This window comes from Euleptes europaea, chromosome 21 (genome assembly GCF_029931775.1).
Source record: "Euleptes europaea isolate rEulEur1 chromosome 21, rEulEur1.hap1, whole genome shotgun sequence".
Lineage (NCBI taxonomy): Eukaryota > Metazoa > Chordata > Lepidosauria > Squamata > Sphaerodactylidae > Euleptes > Euleptes europaea.
The window spans coordinates 11,034,431-11,061,194 of NC_079332.1; the positions used below are offsets into that span (position 1 = coordinate 11,034,431).

The 26,764-nt window shown below is 45.0% G+C and overlaps 1 protein-coding gene across 1 annotated transcript; it reads left to right on the forward strand.

Moving 5' to 3' along the window:
• Positions 1-462: 462 nt before the first annotated feature.
• EIF2AK1 (eukaryotic translation initiation factor 2 alpha kinase 1) lies at positions 463-26,607 on the forward strand. The gene is made up of 15 exons (XM_056866314.1): positions 463-571; positions 3,339-3,497; positions 6,718-6,854; positions 8,822-8,853; positions 10,316-10,418; positions 11,110-11,190; positions 11,986-12,085; positions 13,110-13,167; positions 14,491-14,770; positions 16,805-16,910; positions 17,519-17,625; positions 22,826-22,946; positions 23,076-23,155; positions 24,473-24,706; positions 26,476-26,607. The coding sequence occupies exons 1-15, from the start codon at positions 463-465 to the stop codon at positions 26,605-26,607; spliced, it is 1,839 nt and encodes a 612-aa protein (XP_056722292.1).
• The last annotated feature ends 157 nt before the right edge of the window (positions 26,608-26,764 follow it).

Consider the following 26,764-nt stretch of genomic DNA (forward strand, 5'->3'; position numbering starts at 1 on the left):
ATTATTGCACCTGTAAGTTTTGCCACAAATAAGCATCATTTGTGTCTGACTAATGCAGTCCTAATTTCCCTTATTGTGTGTTAGTATATACCTTTAGCGCGGAGCTTTTATTTTCAGCCTCCTAATGCAGTTCTAATTTCAAGTCATGATGCGTGACAATGTTATACGTCCCGATGGTTATTACACGTTCTACAGCTGTAGCTTTTAGTTTATTCGCGCGGCGCCTGGGGCGTGATTGAGGGCCGCGCGCGCGTGTTTGAACGCGCGCGCTCCCGGCTGCGTCAGACGGCTGTCGAGGGGCCGCTGACGTTGTTCCCCTCCGCGGCGCCAAGGGGGCGCAGCTGAGGCGTCCTTCTCCCGTCAGAGGCCGGGCTGGGGCCTAGCGGCGCCTCGGCCGCCCCGCCCCCTTTCCCCGCTGCCGCTGAGGGCCGGGGCCGGTGGCGAGGGCAGAGCGCGGCCATCATGGAGAGACGGGGCCGACCTCCTCCTCCTCCTCCTCCTCCTCCTTCTTCTCCCCCGGCCCCAGCCATCGAGTTCCCCGAAGACGAGGGGACGGAGCCGCAATACGATGGTGGGTTTGGCGTGGTGGTCGTTGGGGGGGGGGGGAAGGGCGGAAAGGGCGCGTTTCCCCCCCCCCGGTGTGTGTGTAAATTATAAGGGGGGGCTGAAGGTAAATGCTGGGGGGGTCTGAAGGTAAATTATAGGGGGGGCTGAAGGTAAATTATAGGGGGGGCCTGAAGGTAAATTTGGGGGGGGCATGAAGGTAAATGCTGGGGGGCATGAAGGTAAATTATAAGGGGGGCCTGAAGGTAAAATTATAGGGGCCCTGAAGGTAATTTATAAGGGGGGCATAAAGGTAAATGCTGGGGGGCATGAAGGTAAATTATAGGGGGGGGCTGAAGGTAAATTATAGGGGGGTCTGAAGATAAATTATAGGGGGGGCCTGAAGGTAAATTATAAGGGGGGCATAAAGGTAAATGCTGGGGGGCCTGAAGGTAAAATTATAAGGGGTCCCTGAAGGTAAATTATAAGGGGGGCATGAAGGTAAATTATAAGGGGTCCCTGAAGGTAAATTATAAGGGGGGCATAAAGGTAAATGCTGGGGGGCATGAAGGTAAATTATAGGGGGCATGAATTTATATGCTGGGGGCATGAAGGTAAAATTATAGGGGGCATGAAGGTAAATTATAAGGGGGCATGGAGGTAAATTATAGGGGGTCCTGAAGGTAAATTATAGGGGGGCATGAAGGTAAATTATAGGGGGGCATGAAGGTAAATTATAGGGGGGCATGAAGGTAAATTATAGGGGGGCATGAAGGTAAATGTTGGGGGGCATAAATCTATATGCTGGGGGCATGAAGGTAAATTATAGGGGGGCATGAAGGTAAATGTTGGGGGGCATGAATCTATATGCTGGGGGGCATGAAGGTAAAATTATAGGGGGCATGAAGGTAAATGCTGAGGGGGCATGAAGGTAATAGGGGGCATGAAGGTAAATGCTGGGGGGCATGAAAGTAAATGGTGGGGGGCAGGAAACTCCCGTTTTAAAAGGGGTGGTGGGATGTGAGGTTCACATCCCACAATAGCCTTGCTTGGGAGCAAATCCTATCGGTTCCAAGTGGGTTTTTAAAAAAAGGATTTTGTCTGCTCAGGAGTAATTCCTGTTGAGTTCGTGCAAGGGGGCAGGGAATTTGGGTTCGGTCTGCTCAGGAGTAGTACCTGTGCAGTGTGCGTGTGTGAGTTGTGATGGTTATTTTGGTAGAACAGGAGCTGGGAGCTAGCCGTGGTATCCCCAGCCCCCCCCCCTTTCAGAACATTGCTCTTTCAAAGCAACAATTAGTGAACCTAAATTTAAGTTTGTGATCCAAGCCTTACAAACAGAAGAATTTGCAAATCTGAACCACACACGCAGTTAGTTCTTCACCTTGCGGCAGCTAGGGGACAGTTTAATCACTCCTCCCCGTGGCCTGTCGCATGACTTTTTTCTTTCTGTGCTGGATAATTTCATCATCTGCCTTTCCCCACTGCACCTGTCCAGATATGTTCTTTATCATTCCGACGCCATGCTGATTTCAAAACAGTCTTGTTACACTGATCCCAAGCTAGCAAAGTGTGTCAGTAGCAGCACACGAGAACATTTTTTGGGAGCTATTGGTTTGGGGGAAGGCCATGGTGTCATCTTCACAGATAGATAATACATTGGGGTACTTGGGCTCCAAGTACCATTTGTATGCGCCATTTGTATGCGTGTGTGATTCTCTCTTGTACTTCATCCAAGTGGGAGTCCCAGTGGTGTCAGGTTAACTTTTTTGTATTTATAAAATTATCCTGCCCTTCACATAAACATTTATCCAGATAGCTTAGTGCCAAACCAATCAATATAAATAAATTAAAAATTCGGAATCACTAGACCCCCTCCAGCGCGCCGCATACAACAACAGGATATCTAAATGTTAAAACTTCAAATGAAACACTTTGTGAATCAAGCCAAGACAACCACCTGTATCCTCTTTTTCAAATAAACCAATAACTCCATAGCTGGCCTCCCTACTCTGCTTCTGCATTTATTTTTGTTTTTATTCTTTGGTTTTGGCCGTTGGTTTGCTTTTCCTCCCCTTCTCAGTTCCTCCTTGTTTGGCTGTCCCCATCGTTGTGTTATTGTTATGGCACCTACTGAACTTTAAGGTTTTAAATGTTTATAGTATGTATTTTGATTGTTTATATCTGTTGTTAGCCGTCCTGAGCCTGGCTGTAGTCAGGAAAGGGCGAGCTATAAATCTAATTAAATAAATGAATGAACCCGTGCAATACAGGTTGAATATCCCTTATCCTGACTGCTTGGGACCAGAAGTGGTCTGTATTTTGGATCTTTTTGTATAGTGGGATATTTTGGGATTTTTGCCTATTGTAATTTTAAACAATTTTTTTTAATAATACTGTGTACATTGAACCATCAGAAGGTAAAGGTGTAACTGTCTCGCCAGAATACCTGTTATCAACTGTTAAACAAGAGCAACAACAAACTAACTAACAACAGCAGGCTTTCAGTCTCCACCTACGATGCAGTGTACACTGTATTTTATTTTTTTAGGTGAGATGAATAATTTATTGTGAATCGAATCTGCCTGCATGCCAGCTTGAAGGGTCTGGTTTTCAGATCAGCCCGGATACGGGATGTCCGGATAAGGGATACTCTACCTGTATTGTAGCAAATGTTAACAGCCAGCCAAGTCAAACACTGTTAAACAAACAAACAAACAAGTTTCTGCTGCAAGAAAAGCTGTTGGTTGTTGTATAGTGACTTTACAAGCTTGTAATTTTGGGCTTTTTCATTGCAGAATCCGATTTGCCTACAGAGTTCCGGGTGGTGAACGGTTCTAAAAAGTTCCTGAATTTCACATCCTCTGTTGCCAACCAGCTTCTGCTTGTCTCCGTGCTCGAACATCTTTGCCATGTGTACGCACAAGACCCTACGCGCTCCAGGCGTTTGTTTCAATGTCAGTAAGCATGCAGCTTGATTGTGATGGGATGTGGGTTATCGGGGGGTTGGGGGGGGGTTGGGTTGTGACCAGTTCCCAAAGTGCGACAACTGAATTGTCACTGTGTGTTAAATTAACTGTATGTTCCTGAATCACCTCCCTCCCTATGGGATACTGTGGATGTGATCCTGCGCCATTCACCTGGCAGACCTGTTTAACCTCCGATATACCCGTGTGGTGCTGACTCCTTCTAATAGGGCATGCACATGTAAAATATAATACATTTAAGGCCAGATTATGCAGCTATTAACCCCCCACACCGCACCCTGATTTTTTATCTGGGAAATTAATACAGACTTAAACATGTTGGATTCAATCGATCGATCGACCTTTATTGGCATATACTCAGAATCATAACATAAGCAGTGCACAAAATTCTCTGTCCATACATTTCCAGTTTAAATATAGTTTAAACTTTGGTCCTAGTCTTGACAACTTCCAACAGAAATTCCGCCACCCTTGATGTCACTTCGGGTGAATGATGTGAATCGTTCATTAAAAACCGGCATACTGAGGATTCTTGGCTAGATTTCATTTTATCAATGAAGGGTAGAATTGTTTTCTTACGAGGGCCGTCGTGCAGATGACAATTTATGATTATATGCTGTAGCATATCTTGTTGACTCAAGCCACATACACATAATCTTTTCTCAAAGGGGGTGTTTTTAAACCTACCATTTAGTACCTCCGAAGGAAGGGCATTAAGCCTAGCGAGCATAAATGCCCTTCATTGAAGGGGATCCTCAAGTGTATCAAAGTACTGCTGTAATTCCCATATTTAACCTGTAAACCGAATTTAAGAGGGGACATGTTGGAGTAAATGGACATTTTTTGTTGTTGTTCTTGGATTCTGCGTGTGCTTACGTTTCAGATCTTTTGCCTCCGTGTGGGTGTCTGGGAGGGAAGACGTTCTTCATCAGAGAGGAATTGTAACCTGATCTTTTCCAATATCTGGAAAAAGTGGATGTAATATCGCTCTCAGTGCAGAGCTTGAGTTGAGCCTGTGTTGGGCGTTTTCCGCACCAAGGGCAGGCTTGTGCAGTTTCCCACTTGCTGCTGGGGTTGCTGATACAGTGCAATAGTGACGCAGCTTCCACAAGGCAGGTTTCCCTGGTGTGCTTTTTTTACATTGGCAATTCAGTAGTGTTATATTGATATAGGTTTTACCTTGCTCCTTTTTATCACCAGAACCTAAACAATTGTACCATGCCACACTTTGAAGTTCTGTCCGCACAGGATCATAGACATAAGAGCCAGCATGGTGTAGTGGTTAAGAGCGGTGGTTTGGAGCGGTGGAGTCTGATCTGGAGAACCGGGTTCAATCCCCCACTCCTCCACAGGAGCAGCGGAGGCCAATCTGGTGGACTGGGTTTGTCTCCCCACTCCTACACACGAAGCCAGCTGGGTGACCTTGGGCTAGTCACACTCTCTCAGCCCCACCTACCTCACAGGGTGTCTGTTAAGGGGAAGGGAAGGTGATTGTAAGCCGCTTTGAGTCTCCCTTAAGTGGTAGAGAAAGTCGGAATATATAAATCAACTCTTATTCTTCTTCATAATCCCCCCCAGCTAAATATTTCATTGTACTTACATAAGATGATCGGACATGTGACAGTCTGGGTGACTTGAACAAGTCTTCAATCCTCTGACTTGTTTTCTCCCCAGTTGATCCAAGTTAAGACCAAAAAAACTGCCTGGTGGTTACAAAACGAAGACAGTCTTTGTCTTACTGTGTCTGACTCTACAGTACTTAAGTACAATACTGAAGAAAGAAATAGCCAAGTTATGCTGTTTGTATAACACAGGCGTACAACACTTCAGCGAATTTCTGTGCCGGAGCAAACAGAAAGGACACAACAACCACAACCACAACCACCTCCAAGCTGTTGTGTTTTGCTCTCTTGGCTGTCCAATCACCTATATTCTGACCCTATCTAGTCTCCTTTGTTTACTGGTCAAAGTATCTGACCAATGGCAACTGTCGGTATATCTACAGTTCTCGGTACTCTGTGCAAGCAGGAAAGTATCTTACATATCATTGGTTGTGGATTCCTGCCTACCTCACAATGGCTGGTGCTGCTGAATGAACCTGGACCACAGCTGGACTAATAGCCTTAACATTTAACAACACTGTTTTAATTACAGCCATTTATCTCTGCACTTGTCCTAAGTACTCACATGAACACGTGAAGCTGCCTTCTACTGAATCAGACCCTTGGTCCATCAAAGTCAGTAGTGTCTACTCAGACTGGCAGCGGCCCTCCAGGATCTCAGGCAGAGGTCTTTCACATCACCTACTTGCCTGGTCCCTTTAACTGGAGATGCCAGGGATTGAACCCGGGACCTTCTGCATGCCAAGCAGAGGCTCTACCACTGAGCCACGGCCCCTCCCCAGAACATAAGTATAGCCGTGAATACACAAGAATGCTTTATACTGAATCAGACCCGTGGTCCATCCAAGTCAGTATTGTCTACTCAGACTGGCAGCTGTAGAACCACCCAGATGGGACATCAGGCAGGCTTCTGAGGGTGAGGCTGGGGTGTGAGCAAAACCAACATTTGTGGAGGCAAACCAGGCTTTGAATTGTCTGCAGTCCAGACGAACTACCATTGAAATAAACCGTGGTTTCGTGCTTGGTCTGAACTGAGCCAACATGTTTGTACAGTTGGGTGAACTACACTGGGTGAAGCGAGTGTTTGTGTATGTCTGCCAGAAATGGTTAAAATGAACCATTGCCCTAGTTAACGGCAGACAGCTCTTGTCACTGGTCATAGAGTCATAGAGTTGGAAGGGGGCAATACAGGCTATCTAGTCCAACCCCCTTCTCAATGCAGGATCAGCCTAGGGCATCCCTGACAAGTGTTTGTCCAGCCTCTGCTTAAAGACTGCCAGTGAAGGGGAGCTCACCACCTCCCTAGGTAGCCAGTTCCACTGCTGAACAACTCTTACTGTAAAAAAAAGTTTTCCTAATAGCCAGCTGGTACCTTTCCACCCGCAATTTAAAATCATTATTGCCCGCAATTTAAACTCATTATTGCGAGTCCTATCCTCTGGCCAGCGCAATGAACAATGCTGCAAAATAAGGAGCAGTGTTTTATTTCGTATGGATGCTGTCTGAAGTTCAGGCACTGGATTTTCTTTAAAGCGTTTCCCCCCCCCCCTCTTTCCGCTTCCCCACAGTGCTGTGCAAGACGTTTACTCGAATGGGCTTGCTTTCCTCTTTCGCCTCCTGCGATGAATTCAGCAGCTTGAGGCTGCAGCACAATCGGGCCATTACTCAGTTAATGAAGGCAGCCAATCAGCAAATACTCATTGGGGTAAGCTCACCTGTCCTCCCTCTGTCCCTTTGACTGGCATAAAAATGTTACGTGGGCTGCAAGGTACGGGAGATGAATCTCTGTGGGCTTTCAATTGTGTTGTTACAGGGATCAAAGAATCCTGGAGGAGTCAGTGCTTGGCGGGGAGGGGGGATTGTTGGTTTTGTTTAGTGTAGCAGTCAAGTTGTTTGCACCCTGACCTGAGTGGCCCAGGCTAGCCTGATCTCGTCAGAAGCTAAGCAGCACCGGCCCTGGTCAGTATTTGGATGGGAGACCTCCAAGGAAGCCCAGGGTTGCTATGCAGAGGCAGGCAATGGAGAACCACCTCTGTATGTCTCTTCCCTGACCTGGATGGGCCAGGCTAGCCTGATCTCATCAGATCTCGGAAGCTAAGCAGGGTCAGCCCTGGTTGGTATTTGGATGGGAGACCACCAAGGAGTTCCAGGATCACTATGCAGAGGAAGGCAATGGCAAACCACCTCTGTAAGTCTCTTGCCTTGAAAACCCTACAGGATCGCCATAAGTCAGCTGTGACTTGATGGCACTTCACACACACACACACACACACACACACACACACACACACACACACACACACACACAGGCCAAAAAAAAAGTCGGTGTAATATCTTTTATTAGGACGGAGACACACACACACAGACCAAAAACGAAGTCGGTGTAATATCTTTTATTAGGACCAGTCCAGTAACACAACAGTGCCCAAGCTTTCGAACTCCCCACTTTTATTTTGTAACCTCTGGCCTGAATAAGAAAGAGTAAAACAAGAGGAAAATCTGCTTGAAACCTGCTTTTCCTCCTCTTTTAAAATTTTGTAACGTCTGCGTCTGGCATGATGAAGAGCTCGGGGGAACTCGAAGACTCGCATGCTGTTATGTGTCTCTGGGGTGGTCCTAATAAAAGGTATTACATGGATTGTGTTTTTGGATTAATGCAGCAGTACACTTCTTATTCCATACGTTGGCCTGTTTTGTAATTGTTTACTTAACCCTTTTGGTTATCTGATCTGTTTCTTTTGAGTTGAGTCCCCCCCCCCCCAATTTGTTGTCAACGGAAGGCCAACAAATAGGCTGACCATATTTCCTAAAGACAAAAACAGGACGTTGGGATGGCGAAAACGGGACAGGGGTTATGTAATATTAGCGTAACCCGATCGGAGCACTTTTTCTATGAGAATTTACCTAGCCATGCCTGCATGCAGCATAAGAAATGTCAGAACCAAAGGAAACAAATATTGGAAGTGTAATGAGGTGTAAAACGGGACAAAATTCACATTTTAATTAAAAAGATGGGACGGCCGGGAAATATGATAAAAATGGGACTGTCCCATTCAAAATGGTACATATGCTCAGCCTACCAACAAACAGCACAGAGGCCAAGGCCTTCCCTTGAGGCTGCCTCCCTGGACTAGTGTTCAGAGGTTTACTGCCTCTGGAGGTTCCCTTTAGCCATCGTGTGTGGTAGTCGTTGATGGATCTGCCCTCCATGAATCTGTCCAATCCCTTTTTTATAGCTGTCCTTGCTCAGGGCCGCCATTGCATCAACTGGCAGCCAATTCCTCCCCCACCCCAATTCCTCCCAGTACAGCGGGCTTTGGCTGATGGGTGCTTCTGTAGCCCCCCTTCCAAAAATGGTTTCCTTGAATCACTTTGTGGCTTTCAATTCGCTGTCACCTAAATAATATATTGCAAAGACCTCTGAGCAATTAGAAAAAGTGTGCTGTGTAATTATTAAAATGTCATATTTAAGTGCAGCTGACTGCTGTTTTTCCCCTCCGCTGTGTCGTTTTAGTTTTAGTCTGCTGATTTAGAGCTGTGGCCAGAAAGTTTAATTTCATGACATAAGGGAACAAACAGTAACTGGTTTTTTTGAACATTTTGTACTGTCAGAAATTAGACTGTGCCATTTGTTTTCATAAAGAGCGTTTTTTTAAAAATTATGTTTTGTAGGAGTTTGGCAGCGGCGATCCCCAAACAAACAGGTACGTTTTTGAGAGCTGTGACAAACGTTTGAAATAATTACATTGTTCCCCCCCCCTCACAAAAAAAAGTCTGTATTTACAAATATGAAATGGTGATCGATATCGGACTTGGAGCCAAAAAGCCATTTACATTTATTAAAAGGCATTTCTAATAGATTTGGGCGGGGGGAACAGTGTCAACAACAATCCCTTTAATCACTAGCATTAAGATTCAGAGAAATATTTGAATGTCCAAAGAATGGGGAGTTGATCCGAGGACTGGTACAGAAAATTCTACTCTCACCCTGGACACCAACGTTCAGACTGTTGAAACTACCTTGCTTCGTTTGGAAAAAGATTTCACCTTTGGCGTTCTTTCAGTGGAAGAGAATTCCAAACAAGAGGTCTTTCTTCCTTCCATGTCCACACACACATACGAAGGCTTACTAATTTAAATAGTAATTGGCAGTAGCATTGGTTAATATCTGTGACGAAGTGGTTTTTATCACGATTAAAAGGATGGTTTGGTACCAGTTTATGAGCAGGTGGTACATGACGCCTGACAGGCTACATAAGATAAAACAGACATATCCAAATAAATGTTGGAAAAGGTGCAGGGGGGAAAGCAGACTTTGCTCACTGTTGGTGGACATGTCCTAGAATCAAAGAATTCTGGGGAAAAATTATTTCTGAAATAGAAAAAATTGTTTTGTATAAATTGAACCCGGTACTACCTTATGTATTGTTACATCTACATGATGACCAACATGAAGACGTATGTAAGAAGGAGCTTACTTTAATCTTGATTTTGGCAGCAGTTTTCTAGCATTGTTTTGGAAAAAGAAATCCATCCTAACATTGATACAATGGTACTCCAAAGTGTGGAAGTTAATGATAATGGATAAAATATCATCACAGATCAGAGCCTCGGAGGATGCAAAAGCAAATTCAAACTACTTAAAAAGATGGTTTCCCTGTATTACGTATGTAACGAACAATGACACTCATCAGAATGTGAGTTACTCTAAGTTGGCGTCCATACTTCAAATATGGTCCATCTTATAAACTTTAATTTAGGTATAATGTTGTACTAGGTCTGCCTTTCACCCCTACTGTATTGACTAAGTATACAATATTGTAGAGCAGTTCTAAATCTGGACATTTGTTTGCTCTGCTGCTTTCTAGGGAATATTTTTACAGTACCTCTGTCTGGGATTTTGGGTAGTTGTATGATTCTTGTTTCCAGTAATATTTTTTTTTTTTAACAAAAGCAGCCTCAGAAAGCATGATTGAGAAAGGGGAAGGAGAGGGGAGAAGGAAGCAGCCCCTTAATCCTTTCCCCTCCTTCTCTTGGCTCAGTTTTGCCATTGCTAACTGCTTTCTCCACCCGCAGAAGGAAAGCCCTATGTGTTGACTTGCATTTCTGGCATGGTACATTGATTCCTACAAGTGATAACATGTACTTCTTTCCCCCCCTTTAAAGCAGTGAAAAAGAAGTTCTCTTTGAAGCACAAACATCTCGGTACATCAATGAATTTGACGAGATTTCAAGGCTAGGAAAAGGAGGGTACGGGACAGTGTACAAGGTAATTTAAAAAGAAATTCCCCCTCCCAGCAGCTTTGTATTACGTTTTGCTGTTGAAAGGGAGAGTAAGGAAGTTACTTCACAGGTTTTCTCCTTAAAGTAACAGAATGTCCCTTTCTCTCCAGTTTGAGCAAGGGTAGGTTTTTGTGTGCATGCTTAGGGAATGCTGTACAGACAGCGACGGGGACCAGATAAAGGTTTGGATTAGACATAATAAGAGACAGCGGTTTGTAATTGTGGGCACGAGCTTAGAGGCGAACTTCAGACTCATGAGCTCTCTCCTATCCAGCACTCTGATTAGCTTTCACTTCAAAAAGAAAGAGAGTTTATTATGTCCTCTGTGCAAATAACGGTTTGCACTTTTCTTTACAAACCACAGTTCTAACTCATGGTTTAATCTTTGTTTGGAATCCTAGTTTGTAGGGAAGGGGTGCAGTCGTAACTAACAAACTGCGGTTTGCCACCGAGCTACTTAATTAGTTCACTGCAGAGGAGAGTGGGATTGCACAAAGCCTTCCCAGCTCGGCTAACATAGGGATGAACTGTACTTTGTTGCTGCATCTGAATGACACCAAAAACTTGTCGCAGGATGGGTACTGCAGGCAGGTTGTCAGCTGGCCCTTCCCCGCATTTTAGACGCCTCTGAAATTTTGCTGTACCTAACTGACTCATGGAGAAATATCCCTTTTCAGGTCAGGAACAAGCTGGATGGTCAGTTCTACGCAATTAAAAAAATCCTTATTAAGAAGGCAACCAAAACCGATTGCATGAAGGTATGTGTTTATTATGTGAAGTAGTGGAGAACTGGACTTCTTATATCTATTTGCCGTTATAAAAAAAAATGGCTAGCTTTAAAATCATCACACATCCACAATGTGGTATCAAGAGGTATTTGTTTCCATAAGGCATACCTCTGCGTTCTGCCACAAACATGGCTTGCTGGGCAAGGAGTTAAAAGTTAATCTTTGTGAGCCAAAAGCATTGACGTGCAGAGGCTGCCTGTTGCATCTCTGTGTGATTTACTGCTCTGGTCTTGCCTCTTTTTAAGTTGGCTTCCACTGGAGGAAAGTAATTCTGCCGCATCTTAGTTTTGATTGCAATCATTCAGAGCAGGAATCTGAGCCTGTGGACACCTTTGGAGTTCTGACACAGAGGGGTGGGCACAATGAGAACTTGGCTGCCGCAGGAGACTGAGCCACATACACAGAGGAAGCCTGAGGGCAGGGGGAAAGAGGGGTAATTTTAAAAAATACATTGGGAAAGAGAGCGGGAGGGAATAAAACCATCACTATGGGGGCAGCTGCCGCTGAAATGTTACTTTAATCTGCAAAGCTATCAGATCTCCAGTGGCCAATCAGAAGCCCTGCAGGGGCCCATGTGGCCTGCCCAGTTTCTCCTTTTGTGGCCAAGAATTCCACTCTTTGTCCACTCGAAGAAGAAACCTTTTCTCGGGAGCAACATGTGCCTCCCAATTTCATTTTGAACAAGTTTGCTTCATCTGTCAGAAGTTCTGACAGCTGGCGAGAAGACCCGGATGCACTCTGTGGTCCTTTTTTTTTTTTTGGTAGGTGCTACGAGAAGTTAAGGTCTTGGCTGAGCTGCAGCACCTGAATATTGTGGGGTATCACACTGCTTGGATGGAACACGTTCAGCCAGGCGGCCTCAAAGGTGAGTGCGCCCCTTCGCCATCTTAGCATGTCCTGCTGGATGCAGCTCGTACCCTGAGGAAGACCTGCCTCGCCTGGTAAGCGATCCAGGAAAAGGGATCATAATTGAAAAGAAGCTCATGGAACATGGCGCCGATGCTAGCCTGTGCCAACAGACAGATTTAGCGTTGAATAAGCATCAGGGAAGAGACTGAAAGAACACAAAATGTGCTTTTATTTAGGTGTTGGATGACTTCGAAGTCAGGTCAAAACTTATTTCCCCCCCTGCGTGGTAAATTCCCTGAAGAATCAGTTGAGCTTTTGGCAAAGAAGCTCCTGTTAGGAGAAGACCCTCAGGTTGCGCTCCAAGTTGCCAAGTTCTGCACTGTTGCTGTTAAAATACGCAGAACTTTATTAGAGAATGATCGTTAAAATATTTTGCAATTTTATCAATTTTAAGGTGATAATCTTAATCGGGTTGTTTTTATTGATCTTACACCTTTATTTGTACGGACAGTCTGTGATTCTACGGTGCAAAACTATTGAGTCTGGAAATTTTGATGTGTTTGGCATGTCATTGGTCAGTTGACTGGATTAATTTGATTTGATAGGGGTTGGATGAGCATACCACAATCAATTAGGGTTTTTTTTAGACATAGGTAGTCTTCAGGTCTTGACGGCGTGAACTCAGTGGTGGAGCATCTTCTTTGCATTCTCAAGGTCCCAGGTTCAGTCCCAGGCAGCGTCTCTAGTTCTAAGGATCAGGTCGTAGGTGACATGAGAGACACCCCCACCTGAGGCCCTGGAGAGCTGCTACCAGTCAGAGAAGACAAGACTATGGGCTTCTCTTCTGTGTGACTCTCAAGGCACAAAGGTCTTTCATTACCCCCTGGGAACGTGGCGGGGGGGGTGTTGGGTAGGGGGCAACTGAGTTCTTTGATGGCACGTAGGCTTTGAATACCTTCATAAGGCATTTGAAGGAAGGAATTTAAGGCATGGTTCTCCTGTCTTCATTAAGAGTTTCATGTTTCTGTGTTTGTTTGCAGCTGAGAGAACCTTGGAGTGGCCATCGCTGAAAATGACTTCTGAACCAGGAAGTACTAAGTATGTGGCTTAGTATGTGACAAGAACTGTTTTTGTCAGGCTTCCCCCCCCCCAAAAAAAAAATAACCCAAAATATTGGCAAATTGGTCTTGGTTTATAATCACAAGGATGTATTTTTATACCAGTCCTGTGCCGCCTTCTGTTTACTTGGGAGAAAGCATTTTTTTAAAAAATGGGGTGCATTCATAACTAGTGTTGCCCACACTTACACTCTGAAGTAGAGCAGTCCTGTTATGGCCACCTCGGGTGTCTCACACCTAAACCCGCTGCATGAATAGACCTCAACTGAGTGCCGAGTTATTTTCCTTGTGGAATACAAATATAGGTTAATTTATTGAAGTATTTAACAGCTGGTTTAAGCCCAGCAAGATAGAAAGCCACAAGAAAGCAAAGACCAGGTGGTGCACGTTGGTAGCTTATTTGGAGAAAAATAACACACCAAAGTTTTCAGGATCTCCCAGAATTCTTAGTGTGGGTCAAATGTTTTGCATTCCTCTTTGGGAGGAAACTCAGTCGTGTGATATAACGTTGTGCGACAGCAGGGACAAATGGTTGGAAGCATCTCATTTATAAAAGCATCTTCTCATGGAAAAAGCTGCTCCTTCCAAATTTCACTGGCACAAGAAGTATTTATTTATTTATTTATGCCAGCTTTGAGGGCTTTAAGAGGGGAGTGGACATATTCATGGAGGAGAGGAGTATTCATGGCTACTAGTTAGAATGGATACTAGTCATGATGCATGCCTGTTCTCTCTAGTATCAGAGGAGCATGCCTATTAGGTGCTGTGGAACACAGGCAGGACAATGCTGCTGCAGTCGTCTTGTTTGTGGGCTTCCTAGAGGCACCTGGTTGACCACTGTGTGAACAGACTGCTGGACTTGATGGGCCTTGGTCTGATCCAGCAGGGCCTTTCTTATGTTCTTATGTTCTTAGTTCAACTTTCTCACTGGGAAAGGGGCGGAGTACACAGAGTAAGTCAATAAAATCAACAGGATGGGGTGTCCCAATACGCAATGTGATAGGATTTGAATTGTAGAAATCAGAAAATTTAAACAGAGCTGAAGGAAAGCAAAAGTATTGACACTGACATGTTCAGTAATGCCAGAAATAACACAGTTGGATCCTACTTACTAGCATAGTCCATAGTCTTTAACCCCCTTGTCCAAGCATCTTTCTGAACCATTTCAACGCCCTATTTCCTGTGTAAAAAGCCCTCTTAAACAATACAGGAGGACATCACAGTTCAGCCTCTAACAACTTGACCGTTTTATTGGCGTTAGAAGAAGAACGCCTCTGTTTTCTGCTGTTTTTTCGTCTTGCAGAGATCATTGCAGTGTTGAAGAGATGGAAGAGAGCAGTTCTATCATCTTTGCTGACCCTGACGATTCCGTCGGTCGGGATGAAGAAGGGAGTAAAACGAATGCGCGGGAAGTCTCTGCCGACTCCTACGACAGCAGCAGTACCAGTGGGGCTGCCAGTAGATTGCTTTGTGTGGACCATCCTCCATCTGCACTCCCTCGCTACCCTCGAGGTAGAAATGGAGTTGGTGCAAGCCAAGAAGAATTTTCCCAGATGGATCTGTCTTTGCAAGGGCAATGCGAGGTAAATGCAGGTCTGTTACTTCCTGGCAAAGTAGTTTCAGACAAACTTGGCTCAGGTAGTGGAACCAAGGCAAACATGTAGCTGTTTTTCTAAAGATAGGATGTTTCGTGCAGATAGAAAAGGAGGAAGAAGAAGAGTTGGTTTTTATATGCCGCCTTTCTCTACCACTTAAGGGAGACTCAAACTGGCTCACAATCACCTTCCCCTCCCCACAACCGACACCCTGTGAGGTAGGTGGGGCTGAGAGAGCTTGAAGAGAGCTGTGACTGGCCCCAAGGTCACCCAGCTGGCTTCTTGTGGTGGAGTGGGGAAACCAACCCGGTTCACCAGATTAGAGTCCGCCGCTCATGTGAAGGAGTGGGGAATCAAACACGGTTCTCCAGATCAGAATCCACCACTCCAAACCACCGCTCTTAACCACTATACCACGCTGTGTAGTGATAGGATTTATGCAAGGTTCCCCCCCTTTTTAACTACAAATTTATTAAAGTTAAAATGTCAGTCTTATCATCAACACTACAATAATATAATTAAGGGCCGTTATGTCGCAGCCGACTTATAGTGACCTTTCATAGAGTTTTCAGGGTGGATCAGCAGAGGTGGTTTTGCCATTGCTTTCCTCCAAGTAGCAACCCCAGGCTTCCTTGGTGCCCTTCCATCCAAGTACCGACCAGGCCTGACCCTGCTCAGCTTCCAAGCTCTGACAAGCTCGGGCTCGTCTGGGTTGTTCCGTTACAGCATCATGCAAATGGCGTCCAGTATTTTAAAGTTGTCTTCTTCTTTCCTTACTTGGCTTCTCAGTTGAGCGTACCCGCTCAGTTTGGCCATGACTCCCACAATCCCTGTTCTTTAAGGCAGGGGAACCCTCTGTGGTTGTCGTTTAGGAGTGACAAACGAATCTTTGCTACTGTGAGCAAATTCTAGATGAGTGCATGATGCTGGTTGGCGTCGGGTCCTTTTAAGATAACCACGTAGGACAATGAATGGGGTTTTTGTCTGAAGAGATTTGTGAGGGGTCCACTCTTGAACATATGAACGCATGAAGCTGCCTTCTACTGAATCAGACCCTTGGCCATCAAAGTCAGTACTGTCTACTCAGACTGGCAGCGGTTCTCCTGGGTCTCAGGCAGGGGTCTTTCACATCACCCACCTGCCTAGTCCCTAACTGGAGATGCCGGGGAGGGAACCTGGGACCTTCTGCATGCCAAGCAGACGCTTTGCCACTGAGCCACGGCCCCTCCCCGTCGGAGGAGGCATGTCACACCTTCTGCCTCCCAGAGGCTCCTTGTGAGGGACCTCTAACGCTCGACAGGTTGAGTATCTCTTATCCGTACTGCTTGGGACTAGAAGTGGTCCATATTTTGGATCTTTCCATATTTTTGAACATTTTGGAATTTTTGCATATACATAATGAGATATCTTGGGGACAGGACCCAAGTCTGAACACGAAATTCATGTATGTTTTATATATACTTTATGCACATAGCCTGAATGTAATTTTAAACAATATTTTTAATAATGTTGTGTACTTTGAACCATCAGTGGCACTGCCAAGGGCCTGTGAGTGAGTAATGCCCGCATGCCGGCTTCAAAGGTCCGGTTTTCAGATCAGTCTGGATGTCCGGATAAGGATCCTCAGGATACTCAACTTGTCTCTCATCACCCTGAACTGCAGGGAGGTTTTACTCAGCTTGGCCCAGTTGGGTTTTTGTTCCCCTCCTTCAACCTCACACCCATCTGACATCATTCCCTTCCTGTCCTGGCCATTCCCTCTGTGGGGCTGGTCACCAGCCTGCTGTGGGGGGAAGACTCCCACCTTTTACTCACCCTCCTGGCATTATTGGCTCAGCCAGGGGCAACAGCCAAGACTGCCTCTGCTGCCCATCCAGTTATCTCAACCTCAGTCCAAGTGCAGGTTACAGACACACACACACACACATCCCATTCCACTGCCCTGCAGATAGCAACATTTACAGATGTACGCATCCTCCCAGAAGCCAACTCAAATCCCTTGTGTTGACGTTGTCTTCTCAGATGGAATACCACCTGATGCTTCACATACAGATGCAACTGTGTCAAACCTCCTTGTGCGACTGGATTGCTGACAGAAACAAAAGGTGCCTGAGAACAGAGACTTCTGGTGAGCTTCAAGCAGTTAGTCACCTTTGAAAACATGTTTGGCTGCGTATCATGAAGTAATGTGGGTTGTTCATTTTTCAATTTTAAGTGATCTCCTCTAGGTAGCTGTCCAGGGGAGTTTTCTTAAACGGCCCTGTCTTTTTTTTACTAAATTACTGTGACCCTGGTCCTGAGTCTGCCTTATCTCGAATCAGACCATGGGTCCATCCGGGTCAGTCTTGTCTACTCAGACTGGCAGCGGCATAAAAAAAAGGTAAAGGTCCCCTGTGCAAGCATCGGGTCATTCCTGACCCATGGGGTGACGTCACATCCCGACGTTTCCAAGGCAGACTTTGTTTGCAGGGTGGTTTGCCAGTGCCTTCCCCAGTCATCTTCCCTTTACCCCCAGCAAGCCGGGTCTTCATTTTACCGACCTTGGAAGGATGGAAGGCTGAGTCAACCTTGAGCCGGCGACCTGAAACCGACTTCCGTCGGGATCGAACTCAGGTCGTGAGCAGAGCTTTTGACTGCAGTACTTCAGCTTAACACTCTGCGCCACGGGGCAGCGGCATACTTGGGAAAAACCCTGTCTTTCATTGGAGTAAATACTGAAATTGTCTTTTGTCATAGATCCTTATCAGCACGTGGACGTTAACTGGACACTGAAAATCTTCCAAGAGCTGCTAGAAGGAGTGTATTATATCCACAGCATGGGAATCCTTCACCGGGACATTAAAGTGAGTGACATAGTCCTTCCAGACCCATTTTGAATTCGGCAAGCCTCTCCTCGCAAAAGCAAAATTCATTTCCAAATTCTGCCACTATGCTCACAGCGAATTCATGGAAGTAGTAAGGTGTGCAAATTAATATATTCACCATAAGGACGCTTTGCACATATTAAGTATAATTTGCTTTTACAGTGGAAGTATTTATGTATTGCATGTCATGCGGCCTTTCATCCTGGATGAGCTCAGAGCTATCTGTCACATTTTTTATGCTTCCTCTCCTTCAAGGAGTTCAGGGCAGCAAATATGTCCCCCCCTCTATTTTTGCTTTATTCCTTTCCTTTATTCTCTTTCATGTGCTCGCGGACCAACAGGCCATGAGCAAAACAAATCAATAAATTTTGTAATACAGAAGTAACCAAACATACAGAAATACAAAAACACAAAATCTAAGGTATCTAGTTAGTAAAAAGTATCATTAAAGGCCATTGATAAAAAATTTGCTACTGCGAGGGTTACATTTGGATCAGTTCCAATAGCTTTGCAACTATCTCTTGCTTTAGGACCCCACTTCTAGACCTATACTTATCTCTGGCAAGATAATACTTTTTACAATCTAACGGTTTGTTGTTGATAGTAGGAAGTGTTTTGAGTAAATGTTTAAAAGTGCAAGATATATATGTCTCTGTTTAAGCCCCGTGGGCACCAATTGACTGAACCTCTTGACGCTGGGAGGCTTACATGTGCCCTGCAGATCATACTATTCTCCTCTCTTGAACTACAGCCGGTTACTCAAACTTTGAAGGCAGATTTTGACGTAGAAAGAGAGAGCTTAACATTAAATAAAGAGGTGCCAGTGTATACATTCCTCCCTAGGGTGGTGGAAAGGGCCGTCAAGTCACAGCTGATTCATAGCAACCCCGCAGGGTTTTCAAGGCAAGGGACAAACAGAAGTGGTTTGCCATTGCCTGCCTCTGTGTAGCAACCCTGGACTTCCTTTGGTGATTTCTCATCCAAGTACTAACCAGGGCTGACCCTGCTTAGCCTCTGAGATCTGACAAGATTGGGCTAACCCGGGCTATCCAGGTCAGGGCGGCACTCCCCTTATATTGGGCTGATATTTCTGTTCCTTTGCTACCTTTCTTTGTATTCTCCTTCAGTAAACGTTTCTATGTGCCTATGACAGAAATAATTGCTCAACAGAGTAGGTCATTTCAGAGTGCAAAGCCAAATCTCAAATTTATTTTTGGTGTGCTTAGGACAGTTTCACGGTGGCCTGTTCTTGGCTAGCGGGGCAATCCTGAATGTGTGTCCGCACATTCATTGAAAGCCTTCATTTTTGAACCATATGTGAATTCTTGTTCAATGTATATGGACTTCCACAAGTTGGTTGGAAGCTTCATTTCCAGCCAGGGTTTCATTTTTTCTCCGTATATTTTCCTGATGTTGAATTTGCAGATTTCCTGCAGGGGCAAGACATCCGAAGCCATTTTCAGGAGCGTACCTCTCAGTCTTCTGGCACATGGAAAAATAAGGCCTGTGGGTAGACTATCTTCAGAGTTAGTTAATTTCATAGGGTACGACAGGCTGAGCAGCTTATCCAGTAACCGGGCCTGTCTTAGATTCTTCTTTTCTTCAAGGAACAGGAAAAGCGGAGACTCTTGTAGGTTTGTCAGTGAGTTGACGTCCGCCCCGTAATCTAGCAGGAGGGTAACTAGATCTTCTCTGGCCCCTTGGCAAGCAAAATGAATAGCTTCCTTCCCGTTTCTGTCTCGCGTGCGCACATCCGCCCTATTCCGCAACAGTAGCTCGATACATTCCGCACCTGCCGCTAAGGTGACACCCCCTTTGGACGATGAAGTCTGGGTGGCAAAATGAAGTGCTGCTCTTCCGGTCTTTGGGTCTGCAAGGTTGATGTTGGCTCCACAACAGAGTAGCATTTTAATTGCCTTTTTTCTGAGGGTTTTGGAAGCTAGGTGGAGAGCTGTCAGGCCAGACATGTCCGTTTCATCAATGTCTATTCCATCGCGCACAAAGAATGGTATAATATTGAAGGTTTGAAGGCGTACGCATTCATGCAGGAGATTGAAAGCGGAATGATACCGCACTTTAAGCAGGCACGGGGGGTGGCTCTCAGGAAGCCACGCTTCCCTGTTTCCGTGGTCGAGTCTCTCAGGTACGTTCGCGAGGTGGCATGCGTTTCCTTGCATAGCCGGGAAGGGACATATCTGGCAGTGAAACCCTACGTGCTTCTTTTTCCATCTGTAATATAACAGGATGTTAGCAGTAGCAGTCCTCCTTGGGTCAATCATTTCATGATTTGGGAGCTTAAATAAATTCATTAGATGAATAGATAAGAAGCATTCCTATACCACTCCCCCAACCATGGTAATCTGGAAGAAGAGTTGGTTTTTATATGCCGACTTTCTCTCCCACTTAAGGGAGAATCAAAACGGCTTACAATCGCCTTCCCTTTCCCTCCCCACAACTGACACCCTGTGAGGTAGGTGTGGCTGAGAGAGCTCCTAGAGAGCTGTGACTAGTCCAAGGTCACCCAGCTGGCTTCCTGTGTAGGAGTGGGGAAACAAATCCAGTACACCAGATTAGCCTCCGCCGCTCCTGTGAAGGAGTGGGGAGTCAAACCCAGTTCTCCAGACTAGAGTCTACCGCTCCAAACCACCGCCCTTAACCACTACACCACGCTGGCTCTCTTTTCTAAAGCTTTAAGTCAGGAATGATGTTCTGGTTCTCTTTGAGTTCTTTCCCCTTAGAATTCTTTCCTCCCTCCCCAGTGGTTCACTTTCTTAAATGAATATGTCAAATGGTATCTTTTAAGTCATTAAGGGGGGGGGAGTAATATCACCTATATTTCCCCCCCGCTGGGTACTCACTCTGTGATTCTCAGCAAACCACATTGGCACTTGGTGGTGGAAGCCCCATCAAGTTGCAGCCAACCCAGTGGGGTTCTCAAGGCAAAAGAGGAACAGAGGTGGGTTTTCCATTGTCTGCCTCTGCGTAGCAACCGTGGACTTCCTCAGTGGTCTCCCATCCAGGTGCCAATCAGGGCTGACCCTGCTTAGCTTCGGAGATTTGACTAGAGTGGAGCAGCCTGGGCCATCCAGGCCAGGGTATATTTGCACTTAGAGGCAACCAGACAAGCCTGTCTACTTCCATCCCTGGCATGAGGCCGGCACTTTTCTCCAGTGGCAGCTATTTCAAGGCAGTTCCTCAGTGGAACAGGCTTCCTCAGGAGGTGGTGAGCTCTCCTTCCCTGGAGGTTTCTAAGCAGAAGCTAGATGGCCATCTGTCAGCCATTCTGATTCTATGACCTTAGGCACATCATAAGAGGGAGGGCATCTTGGCCATCTTCTGGGCATGGAGTAGGGGTCACTTGGGGTGACTCCCAAGCCATTGCCAGCCAGCATGGTGTAGTGGTTAGTGTCGGACTAGGAACTGGGATAATCAGGTTCGAACCCTCGCTCTGCCATGGAAGCTTGCTGGATGACCTCGGGCCAGTCACAAACTCTCAGCCTCTCACCTACCTCTACAGCAGGGGACCTTTTGAATGTCCGGATAAATTGTGGTTTGTACAGTGAAATGTTACCTTGTTTCAGAATCTACATGGTGGTGTGGTCCGCAGTTCACACTGATGTCTGCTCCCAGTTCGTTTGCTAGAAGAGGAGGAGTAGCAGAGCCCCCCTGTATAGAGTTTGGAAAAGTTAGTTTAAAAAAAAAACCTTATAATACAGGGATGATGTGTGCAGTTTAGCTCTGATGGCCTTGTCTTCTTCAGACCATGTGCTGAGATGTTTATTTCAGTCATATTACTCTTCTACCCATTTTAAAGGCTTCTGATAATCAAGTCAGTTTTCAAAACTGGTATTTCTCATCCCTCGATGTGCTGAGGCTCATTTTTCTCAAGGGCCCTCCTCCATTTCCTGCCACTCTTTTGAATATATTCATTTGTACATCGGTTTTGTTTTTAACCCCACCTTTTCTTGCCAAAGGAGCCTTCGAGTCCCCTTTGAAATAACCGTAAACCCATTTAAAATGTTTTGCTTCATTTGCGTCTTGGGCTGTCCTCAAATTGTGGTATCTTGGGAGAGGGAGAAAAAGTTCTATGTACTCTCTCTGCCCCCCTCTGCATGTTTTTATATCATTAGTCTATATCATGTGCCCCTCTCAGTCATCTCCCCCACCCCAAATTTGCCCTTTTAGACAGAAGCCTACCTTGACATCATTTGGGCAGTGACGGAGTGACCTTTTGAGGTTGCAGATGTCACGGTTCCTTATGACTTGAGAAAACACTTCCAGTATATCTTCACATGTGCCGTTCTCTTGGGGTACAGATGGATGTGTCTTTCTGCCAGGACAGATCAGATTTCCCATCGGAGAAGAACCAGTTGCCCAGCTGAGACCTCTTAACACGGGAGCAAATGTGAAAACCTGGAATCCTGCACTTATGATTCTCTGTGATGTCACAAAGCGGCTGGTTCTGGAATTGACTAAAAAACTGGCCAGGTCGCTGCTGTGGGCAGAGAAAAGGGGCAGGCCCCAGTCTGGTTCTCATGGGCATCTGTCCTGACTGCAAAGATCTAAACTGCCTCTTTTGGCATAGGGCAGGCTCCCCAGAAGAGGCGTACACTTTGCTTCTCTGTACAGGTTCCATGTTTGTTTTTTAATAAAATGTATCGACCCTCCCTTTTTAAGGGAGAGGCTATGGCTCAGTGGTAGAGCATCTGTTTGGCATGCAGCAGGTCCCAGGTTCAATCCCCGGTATCTGCAGTTAAAGGGACTAGGCAAGTAGATGATGTGAAAGACCTCAACCTGAGACCCCGGAGAGCCACTGCTTGCCTGAGTAGACAGTACTGACTTTGATGGACCAAGGGTCTGATTCAGTATAAAGCAGCTTCAACTGTCTGGGTGCACAAGGCAGCTGACCCCACTATATACATCCAGGTTTGCGCTGTGTCTCACTAGACTGGGAGACGGAACGTCAAGGAACACAGTTGGCACATGGTTCACAACCTGGACCTTACTTTTGGAAAGTGGTACCACCAAATAACATATTGGGGCTGCTGATAACGTAGCTTGGTTTTTATAACTAGCTGAAACTCATCCAAAGCAGGAAAGGGGGGACTACCCAATATTTTAAATTATATTTTTTTAAATATCCAGTTATATCAAATGTATTTCCCTTCTGTTTTCATAGCCCAGAAATATCTTTCTCCATGGACCTGACCACCATGTGAAAATAGGAGATTTTGGGCTAGCCTGTAAAGATATTATCCAGAAGGAGACACGCCCCTCGCAAAATGCGAAGGAGATGACAGGTAATTAGTGATGCAAAGAGGGAGGGTTTTCTGCTGGCCATTGGCACTGTTGTGTTCCAGATGTTACCAGAAGCTGTGTGTTTAAGAAAATGAAATGTCACATCTCAGTGATTCTGAATCTTTCCCTAGGCCTAATACATACTTCTGGAGTGGGTACTTGCTTATACGCATCACCTGAGCAACTGCAAGGCAGTCAATATGACTTCAAGGTAACGCCACCCAAATCTTCGGCTCTTTAAAAATCTTTTTTTTCCTAATTTTGCTTGTCGTAACTCTGTTGCACCATATTGTAGGTGGAATCCAAAGTATTGGGTCAGGTGGACTTTTCTGACTTGCCTTCATTCTGTAGCCCTGTGTTCCCTGAAACGCAGTTTCCGGTGGTGGGCAGAACCTCAGGAACTGTGTGGTGATGGTGTGGAGGCAATCCAAGGGTCTGTGTTAGAATGGGGGGCCATCCAGGGGTCTGCAACAGAAATTGTCCACCCAGCTCTTGTGCAGAGTGAATCGATTTAGAAGAGCCTACAGAGCCATACGGATGTGCGAAAATTCAGGTTCGATTCAGCCAGCATTTTCACTGGCTGTCAATCTATTTACCTCCACAGTGCACCCTCCTTGGCTTTTGTACAAGCAGGTCCCATGATCCCCAGAAGAGCCTTGGTTGGAAAAGTGCAGATCCCGTTCTGTTAGCTAGAAGGCTAAGCAAAGTTGCGCACATATGCAGGAAAACTCGCCACTCTTGAACTGTTTTAAGCAGATCTGCTGCCTTATTTTAGACATTATTATTTTGTTCTTCAAACATTGAGAGGATTTGTGAGATTTCCCTTGTTTTATCTCTTATGGGCAAGGTGAGATAAAAATGTACCAGATAGATTTGAAATGTGCTATGAATAAAGGAGGGGTTGAATCTAGTGGTTCCCTCCCATGAAGTGAGGAATCTTCCATTGGAGGAGGGGGCTGTTCTGTTGGAAGAAGGGATCTTCTATTTAAAGGGCAATGGCTTAGATACTACCATGGTTTCCTTCTCCCAAGGGAGGAATCCTCTAGAATTCCTTCCTCCACCATCCGACCATGATTTCTTGATCCCAACTTCATATATTCCTCCTTTCTCCACCGGTATTCTGCTTCATACCACCTGACAGAAAAGCGTCATTTACATATATTCCGATCTGATTTAGATTTTGCCAGTTCAGGGTTTGTTTTTCTGCGCCCAAGTGAAATCAGCCATTGACTGAATGCCATGTATGTAACATGTACTTGCACCAGATGGATTGCACTAGGAAATAAGCAAAAAAATTGCAGAACACGCATTCATCAGAACTTCATTTGTGCTTGTGTTTCTGCCTTCCTTTCACTGGGCCCCAGGTCACTGTGTTTCAAACAGTTCTGTTTGAACAAGTTATCCAGCTCTTAGAATATGCCACATTGCCTTTCAAATAGCTTTGTTTTAATCCATCCCAGTATTTGATAGTCAGTCCGACAGGCTTGGCTTTTAAGTACTAACGCTGAGCTTTTCTTTTGGCCTCTAGTCAGACATGTACAGCGTCGGTGTGATCCTGCTAGAACTCTTCCAGCCTTTCGGGACACAAATGGAACGCACTGAAGTTTTGATGGGTTTGAGGAATGGTCACATCCCTGTCTCTTTCAGCGGAAAATGGCCAGTACAGGCCAAATACGTTAAGCTGTTAACCAGTAAAGTATCCTCTCAGAGACCAACTGCTGGTCAACTTCTTGAAAGTGAAGTCTTCCACAATACAGCGAACGTAAGTTTTAGCTTGTCTCTCATGGCTTATATAAAGTGAAGACCCTTTCTGACTGACATTAACTGCAGTAGGGCCTCCCTTTCCTAACAGTGTCAATTTCTGGGCCAGAGAGGGGTCAGGCCGTAGGCTGATTCTCAACTGTTGTCTGAACACAACAAAAGCTCATCAGTTCTTGTAGGTTATCCGGGTTGTGTGACCGTGGTCTTGGTATTTTCTTTCCTGACGTTTCGCCAGCAGCTGTGGCAGGCATCTTCAGAGGAGTAACACTGAAGGACAGTGGCTGTTACCGCACTAGGTATTCCCAGTGATGTATCAAGAGTTTGAAAGTGTTATAAAAAACATGGCTTTAAAAGGTTTTTTGGATGCCACGGCTAAAAAATGTTTGGAAGACGTCTTCACAGCTAAAGGGGCCAAACAAAGTATGAACAGTATTTTTTATAAGTTTCAAACTCTTAATAAATCGGTGGGAATATATTGAAAGTGCAAACAGAATTTTTTATAACATTTCCAAACTCTTGCTACTTCGCTGGGAATACCTAGTGCGGTAACAGCCAGTGTCTCTCAGTGTCAAAGTGTGTTGGAAGAGTAATATATATAGTCAGAAGGGGGTTGGATTTGAGCTGAGTCATTGTCCTGCAAAAGTATCAAAGGTAATGTACTAATCATTGTCCTGTAGGTATCAAGGTAATGTGCTGATTAGGGTGTGGTGTGTTAATGTGGAACCATTGTATCCTGAAGTGATCTGTTAACCTGTGGAATCCAAAGCTAATTTGTATGGCTATTGTGAACTGTAGTCTTTGTTAGTCTGGAGTTTTTCAGGACAGGAAGCCAAGCCTTATTCATTCTTAAACTCTCTTCTTTTCTGTTTGTTAACTCATAGGGTGGGGGAGTGCACTGCGTTATTTTTCTACCTGACATTCGCTTGTTGAAACTAAATTTTGTTACTGTGGCCTTTTAATAGCGTGATCATATATATATGATCATATATATTTATAGCGTGAAAACTTTAAAAAGTTTTCGTCACATTTATTTTATAAACTATGGTGCAAAAACCTTTCTACTAACAAACCACACTTCAGCCTTTTCTATCAGTTTGTCGATTGCCTATTTTTAAAAAGCTAGCCTAAAATAAACAGGAAAAAGTATTATTAGTTTTTAAAAAGCTTTTTGTTGTTGGTTTGTGACACAGTTGATTGTATACAACCAAATGTGATCGTGTGCCCTTGGTTTAGTTTATTTTTGAACTAGAACTCTTGGTGTGTGTTTTTTTCTTGCCATGAAACCCCCCCCCCCCAAAAAAAGGGGTCGCCATAAGTCGGCTGCGATTTGACGGCACTGTACACACACATATTTCTGACATGACTATAAGCAGCCTTGAAGAAATTCCAGTTGCAGGCTGATAGAACAGGCAATTTCAAAGCCAGATTGAAAACAGGAAATGTCTTGGGTAGAATGGGTTTAAATGGCAAAACACAGTATAGTCTTTTTTAAAGGGCAGAGTCTGGACATTTCAGCTTCATCATAACTTTTATCTAAGTAGGTTAGGCGCTTCTCTGCCCCTCTGCCCACGGTGGATTTAAGGGAAGAAACCAAAGTAGCATTCTCGTAATAAACGTTCCTTAGGAAGCAAAACTAGTGTTTCTTTTGGGGGAGTCCAGTCAATGGTTTTCAAAAAACTAAAAACAGACACTGTCTTTTTGTACAAGATGTCGGGAGGGTTTTTGATAATATGCAGGCATAGTAATGGTATCTGTGAATTTTGCTTTCAGGTTATTTGTAGTTTACAGCAGAAGGTGATGCAGCAGGAGGAAGAAATCAGATTACTGAGGGAGAAAGTGAAGCTGCTTTTACAGGAAAGAGAAGAGAGAGACAGAATCAAGAACCCCGGCTCTCCTGTTTAGGGTAGTTGCTACATGGAAAATTTATATTTATACATTCTGTGAAATGTCTTTTTTAATTAAAAAATTAATCTATGAAGTTATCATGCATGGTTTTTGCCTTTGTCAGAAAGCATCGGGTGATGGTATGAGCTCAGTAAATGCTCCCAAGCCCCAAACT

Bases quoted from the DNA above. Each gene is read 5' to 3' on its own strand.
- EIF2AK1 (XM_056866314.1), top strand. From the start codon at position 463: ATGGAGAGACGGGGCCGACCTCCTCCTCCTCCTCCTCCTCCTCCTTCT. The intron at 13,168-14,490 runs GTATGTGGCTTA...TTCGTCTTGCAG, and splicing joins TCTGAACCAGGAAGTACTAA to AGATCATTGCAGTGTTGAAG. The intron at 23,156-24,472 runs GTAACGCCACCC...TTTGGCCTCTAG, and splicing joins GCAGTCAATATGACTTCAAG to TCAGACATGTACAGCGTCGG.